The 12,772-nt window shown below is 42.3% G+C and overlaps 1 protein-coding gene across 2 annotated transcripts in view; it reads left to right on the plus strand.

Annotated features, from left to right (window-relative positions):
- The window catches only part of nlgn4xa (neuroligin 4 X-linked a), a 163,786-nt gene that overhangs the window by 10,231 nt on the left and 140,783 nt on the right, over positions 1 to 12,772 (plus strand). For both annotated transcript variants that reach the window (XM_044187937.1, XM_044187938.1), the window contains exon 2: positions 1,111 to 1,842. In XM_044187937.1, coding sequence (XP_044043872.1) covers positions 1,392 to 1,842 — 451 coding nt within the window. In that variant the 5' untranslated portion in view covers positions 1,111 to 1,391. The remainder of the gene's footprint in view (positions 1 to 1,110; positions 1,843 to 12,772) is intronic.

A 12,772-nucleotide genomic window follows, 5' to 3' on the forward strand; every position in this document is an offset into this window, starting at 1 on the left:
CATTTAACTCGTTCATCTCACAAGTTAAATACATTGTTCCAATTATTCAAGCAAACATCCTTACCTTTATCCATTCCATCCATGGTAAATGGACTGTACTTATATAGCGCCTTTCTAGTCTTTCTCAAAGCGCTTCAACTACCTATCTTATTCACCCCATTTACACACATTCATACAGCAATGGCAGAACTGCTCATCAAAGTCAGTAAGCATCTTGACTAGACTAGTGCTCAAGGACACTTCGAGCTGGGGGAAGCCGGGATTGAATCGCTGACCTTCCGATTGGTGGACGACCCGCTCTACCACTAAGCCACAGTTGCCCCATTAAAACCAAAATTAATAATAATAATGCCAAGATTATTCATTCAGCATGGATGACTAGTATCCTTCATTTTGCGTTAATGAAGAGATCAACAATATCCTAGTTTACTGAGGGCAACAGGGCTGCAATATATCAGAGTCATAGTGCATTTTTACAAATGTCTCCTGCTGGAGTACAAAGCAAGACCTGTTGAGCTGTGAGTTTTGAGCATGGAAGTTATGTCAGTTTTGAGCATGGAAGCTCATTCTTGACAATGTGATGTGATTAAAGTTCAGAAAAGCTAGTAAGTAAACTCTTGAGTTGAGATTTATTTGTCATGCTGCTAGCATTACAGATTGAATATTTAAGTTATTTATACACACAATCCAACGGTAGCTAAATTTCTGAATAAAAAGTGACATAGTCATAGAATGTCTGTACAAAATGTATATATTTAAATCTGAACCAAAAATGTAAGTCTGTTTGTGGCTCTAGTAGAAAAGTCCCACAGTCTGTAGGATTTTCCTCTGGGGACCTTGAGCGTAGCAAATTTCTTGGCAATTCATCCAATAGTTATTGAGACAAAACCAAACCAAACCCAAAAATGTCAACCTTGTGACAGTGCTAAATGAAAAGGCAGGGGATCACCAAAATTAAAAGGATTTATCCTAGGGGAACCATGAATGTGCGTATGAAATGAAAACTACTAACTAAACTCTTTAGGCACATCTGCTATATGGATAGATGGATTAACATGAGAAGTGATGATGCTATAGTGGATCAACTCTGTTTTTATTAATTTTTTGCAGGATATCCCATCAAGCTGGAGTCCAGGTAACCAAAGAGCATCCTAAGCTCCTCTCCTGTTCTGGAAGGGGGAGTCGTATAGCAGTCGCAAATCTCCATGCAGGCTCTTGGAATGGGGAGCTCTGAGAAAGCTGCTTTGTTTGGCTGGGGCACCTTTGCTCAGCTCACAGTCTGAGGAGGAGCAGGAAGCATCTCAGTGGAGGGGCGGGGGAGGGGGGTGCCAAGGACTCAAGGGTGGACCAAAACCACAACCTGCCAGGCTCAGGCTCAACACAACAGGAGCATGTCAGTGCCCAGAGGCCCTTCATGGATGTGTTACTCCATGGCCAAAGCCAACCTTCTGCTGTGGATGGGGCTGGCATCCATCTATGTGGCCGTTGTTCAGGCCCAGCAGCACCCCATGGTCACCACTAATTATGGAAAATTGCGCGGAGTGAAGGTTACATTACCCAATGAGATCCTGGGACCAGTGGAGCAGTATTTGGGGATTCCATATGCGCTGGCCCCAACTGGGGAGCGGAGGTTCCAACCGCCGGAGCCACCCATGTCCTGGCCGGGCATCAGGAATGCTTCTCAGTTTGCTCCGGTTTGTCCTCAGTTCTTAGAGGACCGCTTTTTACTCAATGATATGCTCCCTGTGTGGTTCACTGCCAACTTGGATACAGTGGTAACCTATGTTCAGGAGCAGAGCGAGGACTGCCTCTACCTGAACATCTACGTCCCCACAGAGGACGGTAGGTCAACTTACTGTCTCTTGTCTTCTTTCTTTCTTCCTGTATGTCTTTGTGTTGTTCCCTATTGTATTTCACACTTGTTATGGCACCCACTAGCACTATAACAAAATCATGGTGTGTGCCTTTAATATCATTTGAAGGTGAAGTAACTCTCACACAACTTGTCATATCTGCTCTTCTACACAAGACTAGACAGTAAGTGATAATTTGATGATTGTTAAATTGTTTGGGAATATCCACCAATGAAGTTCAATATAAACTGAAATGATGAGGGCCTTTCTTTTGGCATTTTCCCCCCTTTACTAGACAGACAGCCATCCAGAAATGAACAGGGGACATAATGGTTATATCAATGTATCTTAACCACTGGGCTACCAGGATGCCCCAGCTCCTGCATTTTTAGCTAATCTTAAGGACCTGTCTTCTGAAAGGGGCCCTGTGTCAAAATCTAGTTTTATAGCTTTATCATTTTAGTTAATTTTATGTTTAGATCCTACATACAGTAAATTCTCAAATAAAAGCTGGTAATAATAGCTGACATGGCCGGCATGAACAAATAAAAGCATGTCATACTCAACACTGCTGCTCTCAGTTACTCTTTTTGATACAAATTTCCCCTCTTATCTTATAAATACTAATTTATCCAAGCACAGTAAAGTTACTATTAATGAATCTCAACTTTTCCTGCCAATGTTTCAAATTAAAAACCTAACAAGAACAGGATGGATTAAGCCCTTTAAGCAGGTTTTTATTGTGAAACATCAGTACAGAAAGTGTCAGATTTCATTATTGGTAACTTAACCACTGATGGAAAAATTAACCAGGCAAAACAACCACACTTGGAGAATTAGCAATAATTTTTACTAGATATAAAAAATATGAGCATACATGTAAATAAAAATGACAAAACTGTTCACAACTATCATCCAGGAACTGAATCACCAAAAAAGTGAAATTATATTCAAGAAATGATCAATCAATGATCAGAAGATGAGCAATCAATAATTAAGAAGTTAGCAATGATCAATGAATTATCCAGAAATGAGCAATTAACTATCAAGAAATTAGACGTCAATCATCAATAAATAATTTCGGTCTGACTGTGCCATTAGAGAAGAGAAACTTCAGTAGCAGAGTGGTCAGTATGTGATGTATGGTGTGTGTATGCGGGCTGTCAGGAGACGTTATAAACCTATAAACTAAAAGTGGGATTGTTGTGACAGTGGATTGTACTGCAGGAGACTGTTCAATCCCTTTTTGTGTAGTTTAAGTGAGCACCATCAGTCCTGTAGCAAACACTGTCACTACGACTAGCTACAGCAGTAAGGAAGTTCATCAGCCCAGATTGGGCAAGTGTTGATTTTAGCAAAAACTGAAATTAACTCAAATTAATTAATCATTTTTAAATGGTTTATCCATCTTCTGCCACTTATTCGGGTCCAGGTTATGTTAACTTAATTAATTATATCATTAGGAATTATTGTTACATACTGGTGGGACGTACTGAAAAAAAGTGTTATAATAATAAATAATTCTAGGCAATATCGTTGCTACAGATTTTCCATCATACTTCCATACATTTGATGATATGATCATGACAAGACAACAGGAAAACATGGAGAAAGTGTTGAATTAGCATTAACAGCAAATTTAAACAGGAGCAGATGTGAAAGCAGGGAGGCTTCTTGCTAAAATGAGATATACTTACAATGTAAAGCATTTTAAATAAAGGCCTGGTTCTCTCTGCAGTTGAGGTCAATAAAGGCCCCGGCCACTGTATGAGAATTTATAGTATTTCTTAGTAAACATGGAGCAGGATATTATTCCAGAATAGGCGCACTGGTTGGTTGGTTTCTGGGGCTCTGGTAAAATATAGTGAAGCTTCCATGTGTAGTCTTCTGTGTGCTCTGTAGCAGATGGGCACTTAAAGGCAACAGGATACATACACAACGTAAAAAGAGTGACAGGAACCAGGGGGGTCAACAGCCCGTCAACAGTCAGTTTTGCCCTGCGGCCCGCTTGCCAGTTATTCTCGCTCTGCTGCTACACCCTCAAAGCAGTGATTGCATTCTTATGCCTTTGGTTAGCTAATTATTTGAAATTATTGAAATCACTGAGGTTATGCTGAAAATACTTAATTAAGGAATTTATAATAGGTGTTGGATGCTTCAGAGTAATTTGATTAAACAATGCATAATTTTTTGATGATTGGCAATATTTAAGTTAAATATGTTTACTGTTGAGGTCCAGTTGAAATTAATGTTTTTTCTACTGCACCAGCATACATACCTGCTTTATAAATTGCATGCCCTGTGTTCTCCTGAGGAAAAAAAAATGAAATCAAAAGGGAGAAATTTATAGTTTATATTTTTGGGTGTAAGAAAAAAAATGGCTTAAAGGATACCAAAATATGTAATGATAATTAATAAGGCTCAAAGAGGCACCAAAATTATATAGCATTAACAAATTAATCGGCAAAAAAAAAATAAAGTAGAGTGATTGCACTCACTTCGAGCTATCAGAAATAATCAATATTTACATGAAATGATAGAATTTAACATGCAGTAAATTCACCTCAGGGCACCCTTAAAGAAAGCAGAATTATAGCTCATTAATTAATTCAGTCTCATAAAATGTACTTAACTAGCAATTTGGAACTCTGATTAATAATTAAATTAACAACTACAATCAAAATTACCATATATTAGCTAGTAAAGGTTGAAGGGTTTTAGAGTTCTGAACAGAGGTTGGCAGCATGTATATTGAAAAGCATTTATTTACAAAATAATAAAAGCAAAACACACAATGGGTAATGTAAATGGGTAATCTAAATCTAACTGTACAACTGAAAAACAGGAGTGTGTGTACAATAGAGAGAGAGCCTGTGTGTGTGTGAGTGTTTCCACCTCCGTATGTTCCGCATGCACGAGCATGAACACACGTGTTAGGTCAGAAACAATAAAGTATGTGAAGCAGGAGCTTTGAGTTTCCTCTTCGCATATGTGGCTATGTTTAAGGCCAATCTGAAGTATATGTGTGTGTGTTAGGAAGGAGGAAAGTTTGCATGTGAGACATTGATGTTACAGGTTCAATGAATACGTGTGTAAAGCATAAATAACATAACCTTAGCGGTGTGACTGCCCTAACCTAAGACATCAGAACAATAAACCTCAGTGATAAACCAAATCTCCCTCCATGGAGGGAGAAGGGTTGCTTTGCTGCTTTGTTAGCTGGCGGGGAAGAATTGTGGTTCCGATGCAGTCTTAGCTGTGTCGTGTTTTGATTGCGGTGGTCGGAGGAAACCAGTCGCTCCGTCCTTTGCTCTTCTTACAGAGTAGGCAGCGAAGTGCTTGTACAGTTAGCTGGCAGACTTTGTGCTGTAGCTGCTGGCGCTAACTAAGCTTGGTTGCAGGGATCTTAGGCAGGCTCTCTCATCGCTGCCATAAGAAATGGAGTTTGTTTTGGTGTGTCTGCTCCGAACGGACTACGCAGCAGAGGAGATCTCTGTCCCCAGGTCAGAGAGGTGAGCCAGTGAGAGTGGAAAGAGAGAGAACAAAAGGTGAGCTGCAGTGTTGCCAACTCTCGCGAGACAAATAAGCAGCCACAGCATCAAAAACAAGCCCAATATTAACATTATCCAGTAATGATTACACTTTACATTGACAGAATATGTAATTGTTGGATTACTCACAAAGCGTGATGTAATCTGATATAGCCAGAAAATAAAAAGCCTGTAACAATGCTGATTTAAATTAAAAAAGGAAAACTAAGAAGAATCATTTGTGATTCTAGTTGGAATTTATTGGTTAAAGTAGCTTTATTCTCAAATGCTAAGGTTATAAAATGTTGGGCTTATTCAGGGACATGCTTTTTACAATGCATTTGTGTTTTCTTTTACAGTGAACAATGTGTCATAACCTCTTGTGATTAGCATAATGGTGAAATTAAACTTGTTTCCTTGTGTAGTAATAACCTGGGATCACTTCAAAGATCCCTTGATTTTGCCAGCAGTTTAATCAGTGAACAATGGTTTGTCCAAAAGAGAGAAAATGCAGAGCCTGAGAGCTCTGTCAGTCCATGCTGCTTTGTACTATGACTAAGAGTGCTGCTAATCAGGAGTGATGTAAGGATAAAATGAAGAAGCACAGAATGTAAGGTTCTGTATTGCTATCAGGTTGAAGGCTCATTCATAATGGCTTGTTTTCTGCACTCCCTGTTTGAGTGAGCACTTGTGACTTGGAGTGGGTGTGACACTCGTACCATCTAAGCACTTTGCCCACCCAGGTCCAGCAGCAGCCACCATGTAAAGGACTCAGTGTGTGTTCTGTAAAAGGTATGTTAACCATAACCTGGAGTGGTTTGAGGTCAGGGGGAGCAGGCTGGCCGGGCTGTTTTGGGAAGCAGCAAAAAGTGTGGTTGGTCTCTGGAAGGATAGTGAAGCACATTAACGTGTGTCTGACTGAGATCTTTGATAGCTCCACACTAAATTTAGTCTGAGCTGTTGAGTACATGGTAGGTTTAAACGTGCAGGAAAGGGATAACCTCACAATCCTGTGTCAGTGCACAGTCGGGGGGCTATTCTCAAATTATTAAGTATCTTGTACTTGAGAAGGGGCTGAGCAAAATAAATCAGTTGACAGCAGTCCTGGATGTATAATACAAATTGTTTTTGTGAATGATTGTTTTCTTCTACAGTGACCAATAGAGTAGTAGCTAGTAATAGAGTATTTCACTGGGCCTGAGTCAGCCCACTTTAGCCGCACCGGGCCAGCCAAGCCGTGATGTTTCCACTACAGTCTTACAGCAGGGGATAGGTGCACCGAGCTGCGCTGCTGTGGTCCTGCTTGGTAGCAGGGCGAGCCACGACCATCCCATGACGGTCTCCTCCCTGTCTTGTATCTTCTGCTTCTAAGAGTCTTTCTGTGTTCAGTTCTCAGTACTGTTGTAGCTTCTAACTGAATTTCTATAGTGTGAAGTTTAGTTTCAGTCCTACATTCCTGTCTGTACTGTCACATATCAGCCTTATGTTACTGTTTACTGATCATTTTCATTCATATCAGAGCTGTGCTAAGTTACTGCTAATGCTTTTGAAGAAGTAATAGGAAATACAGTTTGTTTATCACCAAGATAGCGAAGCTTCATTAACGGTGCTATTCTTCAATAAAAACAAGTCTAATCAACCAGATATGAACATATTCTGTGCTATTTGGTCAGTTTTAACTACTGCAGGGAGGAATAGTACAAACAGAGACAGCCACAGCTGAAAAAGGCAGCAGGCATCAGACTATTACTGTGGTTTGTGACAAGTAAACAACTTTACCTTGCTGTGCGGAAAAACACTCCCACTGTGCCAGCACTGCTTGTAGCCATGTAGCATGGCTTGGCGGGACTACAAACCCCACCATGTAAAACCCCTATAAGTCATGAGATGTATAATATTTTATGAGCTAATCTAGAGCTGGGTGATATGGAAAAAAAAATAAAAATCCTATCCAACAAAATGAGGACATATCATGAATGTCTGTTGAGCTTAAAGATTAGTAGTCTCTTGAGCTTGGAAATATTAGTTTGACAAAAAAATTAACTCAAGGTCCGCTTTCATATACATCTCATAATCTTCATCAGCAGGTGTAGTTTGCTCACTTTACAGTTACCCCATTAAATTGGGCAAACTCAGTTGATTTCATCTACTGATGAAAACCGTAAGTTGCAGTTGACATACGATGTATGAAATAGAAGGCTGGTTGATGTGGTTCTCCTGGATGGCGGCATCTCTGAGCATGTGCCAGTCTGTGCAGTCAAAACAGTCCTGTATAGCTGCTGTAGTTTCTTATGGGTTTTTCAAATGGGGGTGGGGGAGAGCTTTGTAGCTGCCAGAAATGGTCCAGGGTATTGCTTCCCCTGGTGGGATTGTGGACATGCTGGTGAAATTTAGGTTAAACAGTTCTTAGGTCTGATTAAAATCACCAGCAACAATAAAAATACCATCAGGTTGAAATGGCATGTGACTGCAGATGACCTCATATATACTTCCTGTATTGCATTTTGTGAATTTGCATCTGGGGGAATGTAAACAAGAGCAACAAAAACACTGGTAAACTTGCTGGGAAGATAGTATGGTTGACATCTTAACATTAAAAACTAGATTGGGGAACATTTTCCATCAACAAGCATCACTGATATATACACAGGATCCACCTCCCCTCTTCTTAACGTAGTCTTGTGTTCTGTCGACGCAGAACATGGTCTGGCCCCCGAGTGCAATAGTTTGATCCGGGATGTTGCGGTGAAGCCAGGCTTCTGTAAAAATGTGGGCACATCAGTCTCTGATTTCCCGTTGCTGAGTTAGCCAGAGTCTTATTTCATCCATTTAATTTTCCTGCGACTGGACATTAGCCAGAAGTACCAACTAAGGCAATCCTCAATTAGCTATGTTATTAATATAATATATTTTAATTTGCATCTGGTTTTACATCAAAATGCACATAAACAGTAGACAATCAGGAAAATCTTCATGAAAAAGTGAAAATGTTAAACAAAAGGCTCTGTCTTGTAATGTTGAGAAAACTTTTAAGAAACAAAACAAAAATCTAGTAACTTGATCCTTGGCCCATGGCCTAATTGTTTACCATCAACATTTCTTACTAGGTTTTTGAGATATATCACAAATAAACAAATGTGACTATGTGATCTCTTTTGCCGAGGTCAATATGAATATGAATTGTAGAATTGATCTGACTTGTCTTGACTTATAACAATCTCAACCTAAAATCCGGGAATTCAATTTTATTTATTTTTATACAGTGCCAATTCATAACAGAAGTTATCTCACCACCAGAGTACTGCCACTGTTATGTTGTACCTGGTTCTAGCCACTCCTTGTTCAGTGCTTCTCCCACCAGATATGAATGTGCACAGCAGGGACTTGCAGGAGTGCCGTGTTCATGGATGTCCTGAACATAGTTCACCATGCTTTGCTACTTTGCCTCCATCACATCTGGATATCCATTAGGAGTCCAGTACAGTACTTGCGCACTGTGTGCAAGTTTTCATGCATCTGCGTTGTGTGTGCCCGCCAGAGGCTTCATCTTAAACTATCATGAAATTGGCATTTTATCTAGTTTTTAAACCACGTTTCTACACTACACTTTTATCCTTGGCTATTTTAACCCATATGTTTTAACAGTTTTTAGTCGTTGGACATGTAGATCTTAAATGATTTTAAGCTGGATGTCCACTTGATGTGGTTTACCAGCCTGCCTCCACTGCTACTAGCTCAGCTAGGTTTGTTTTTAGCCCGGCGGCTAGGCTAGCCATAGCTTTTATTGTGGACTTTAAGTTTTCAGTACTTTTACGGACTAACTGCAAGTGTGATAGCTGAGTGTGGCTCTTGCCACCGTCTCAAAGCTGAAGAAAAGTATCGCTTGTCTGAAAGCCGAGCTCAGAGAAAAAGACAAGCTCATCCTGGTGTTCTCCACTGTAGCCTCAGCTCAGGCAAAACACCTTGCAGTCCTCAGTTCTTCTGGCTGCGGCAACCTGGAATGCGACCATCCCTTCTCACTCCCCTGACTGCTCCCTCCAGTACTGGACAATGGTCCCACTCTTCCGTGGCTTGGTCTCCATCATCACTGGCACCCTGGAGCATAAAGCCGTTTCAGCAAAGCCTGAAGATCCGTGGCTCCTCACAATCAGCGGGGGTGGTGAGAAAGCTCCGGTGAGTTCGGTCTCATTCGCCCAGAGACAGCTGAGAAACCCTCTGCTAAGAAAGACCCCGGCCCCTCTGCTGTGGCTTAGTGATAGGTCGTCTACTAATCGGAAGGTTGGCGGTTCGATCCTGGTTTGAGCAGTAGGTCACCGAGCTGATGAGGTGTCCTGGCTGGTCTGGAGGTTTCGTTTCAGGTTCTCTTGCGGCATTCAAAGTTTCTTCGGTTCTAACCTTTGTTGCATTAGAACACAGGCGTTGCCCAGGCTCCTTTCAGAAGTTCTTTGCTTTCAAAGTTGGCTGGCTTCCATCGGCTCAGGGTGGCTTCTGTCAAGTCTGTGATGTTGTGGCTTGTCGATTAAAATATCTTGGGCTACACTAACTTCAGTTGGGCTTGAGTAACTTTAAAAGGAAAAAGGAAATAATGTTGCAGAAATCGCGAGGCTATTGGTAAAGTTACAAAAATATAAATGTCAAAAGAAACAACTCTTCAGTTTAATACTGAGGTATTAAAAGACTTTCTTGGAAAAAGTTTAAATTGTGAACAGACTGTAGGCGAGGAAAAGAAAACTTAGGTAATTAAATAGGTATTAAGAAACTAAGCATTGAGCCAACCATTGAGCTCAATCATGAGGGCCGGCCTGGAGCTGTTATGTCGGTGAAACTGACATAGCAGCATATATATTTGTTGGGATTTGTTGGGTCTGTAATTAATATTATAAAGAGTATGGTCTAGACCTGGTCTATAGGAAAAGTGCAATGAGATAACTTCTGTTATGAATTGGCGCTATATAAACAAAATTGAATTGAATATATATATATATATATATATATATATATATATATATATATATATATAAAAAAACTTTGTCCTTCACCCTCCGTGGGTGGTCTCATCCTTCGAGCTCGGGTCCTCTACCAGAGGCCTGGGAGCTTGAGGGTTCTGCGCAGTATCTTTGCTGTTTCTAGTACTGCACTTTTCTGGACCGAGATGTCTGGTGTTCTTCCAGGGATCTGCTGTAGCCACTCCTCCAGTTTGGGGGTCACTGCCCCGAGTGCTCCGATGACGACGGGCACCACTGTTGCCTTCACCTTCCAGGCCTTCTCCAGCTCTTCTCTAAGCCCTTGGTATTTCTCTAGTTTCTCATGTTCCTTTCTCCTGATGTTGCCATCACTTGGTATTGCCACGTCAACCACAACGGCTTTCCTCTGCTGTTTGTCCACCACCACAATGTCTGGTTGGTTCGCTATTACCATTCTGTCAGTCTGAATCTGGAAGTCCCACAGGATCTTGGCTCGGTCATTCTCTACCACCTTTGGAGGTGGAGGTTTCCCACTTTGACCTTGGGGTTTCCAGTCCATACTCCGTGCAGATGTTCCTGTACACTATGCCAGCCACTTGGTTATGGTGCTTCATGTATGCTTTTCCTGCCAGCATCTTACACCCTGCAGTTATGTGCTGGATTGTCTCAGGGGCCTCTTTGCACAGCCTACACCTTGGGTCTTCTCTGATGTGGTAGATCTGGGCCTCTGTTGCTCTGGTGCTCAGGGCCTGCTCCTGTGCAGCCATGATGAGTGCCTCTGTGCTGTCCTTCAGTCCGGCCCGCTCTAGCCATCTTGATATCAGCCACTTCAGTTATGTTCCTGTGGTACATCCCATGTAGGGGTTTTCCTCCCATGATGGTCCCTCCTCCAGCACCTCTTCCTCTGTTCCCCATTGCCTGAGACATTCCCTGAGCACGTCATCCGTTGGGGCCTTATCTTTGATGTACTTGTGGATCTTGGATGTTTCATCCTGGATGGTGGCTCTCACACTCACTAGTCCACAGCGGCCTTCCTTACGGCTAGCGTACAGTCTCAGGGTGCTGGATTTGGGATGGAACCCTCCATGCATGGTGAGGAACTTTCGCGTCTTAACGTCTGTTGTCTGTATCTCTTTCTTTGGCCACCTTATTATTCCCGCAGGGTATCTGATCACAGGGCAGGGCGTAGCTGTTTATTGCCTGGGCCTTGTTCTTGCCATTGAGCTGACTTCTCAGGACTTGCCTTACTCGTTGGAGGTATTTGGCCGTTGCCGTCTTCCTTGTTGCCTCTTCGAGGTTGCCATTTGCCTGTGGTATTCCAAGGTACTTGTAACCATCCTCAATGTCTGCTATTGTTCCTTCTGGGAGTGAGACCCCTTCTGTGTGGACTACCTTCCCTCTCTTTGTCACCATTCGACTGCACTTCTCAAGCCCGAAAGACATCCCAATGTCAGAGCTGTAGATCCTGGTGGTGTGGATCAGTGAGTCGATGTCCCACTTGCTCTTAGCGTATAGCTTGATGTCATCCATGTAGAGGAGGTGACTGATAGTGACCCCATTCCTGAGTCGGTATCCATAGTCAGTCTTGTTGATTATTTGGCTGAGGGGGTTCAGACCTATGCAGAACAGCAGTGGGGACAGAGCATCTCCTTGGTATATGCCACATTTGATGGATACTTGTGCAAGTGTCTTGCCATTGGCCTTCAGGGTGGTTTTCCACAGCCTCATCGAGTTTGCAACAAAGTCTCTTAGAGTCCTATTGAAGTTGTACATCTCCAAGCATTCAGTGATCCATGTGTGTGGCATTGAGTCATATGCTTTCTTGTAATCAATCCAGGCAGTGCACAGGTTGGTGTGTCGGGTTCTGCAGTCTTGGGTGATTGTTCTGTCAACCAGGAGTTGGTGTTTGGCTCCTCTGGTTCCTTTGCCAATGCCCTTCTGTGCTTTGCTCATGTATTGATCCATGTGCCCACTTATCTTAGCTGCGATGATGCCTGACATGTTGTGGAGAGACAGGTTATTGGCCGATAGTTGGATGGGACTGTACCCTTTGCAGGATCCTTCAGGATCAGGATTGTACGCCCTTCGGTAAGCCATTCAGGGTGCATCCCATCTCTTAGCAGCTGGTTCATTTGTGCTGCTAGGCACTCGTGGAGTGCAGTGAGCTTCTTTAGCCAGTAGGTGTGGATCCTGTCAGGGCCCGGTGATGTCCAGTTCTTCATACCTGAGACTCTTTCTTGGATGTCTGCCGCTGTGATGGTGACTGGATTCTGTTCAGGGAGGTTGCTGTGGTCCTTTCTCAGCCACTGTGCATTGCTGTTGTGTGATGCCTCCCTCTCCCATATACTTTTCTATTATTGTTCAGTTTCCAGCCTTGATGGGTCTGCTCTGCTGTTATTACCCTGCCATTGAGCGTACACTTTCG

Source organism: Siniperca chuatsi, linkage group LG24, assembly GCF_020085105.1.
Source record: "Siniperca chuatsi isolate FFG_IHB_CAS linkage group LG24, ASM2008510v1, whole genome shotgun sequence".
Classification (NCBI taxonomy): Eukaryota; Metazoa; Chordata; class Actinopteri; order Centrarchiformes; family Sinipercidae; genus Siniperca; species Siniperca chuatsi.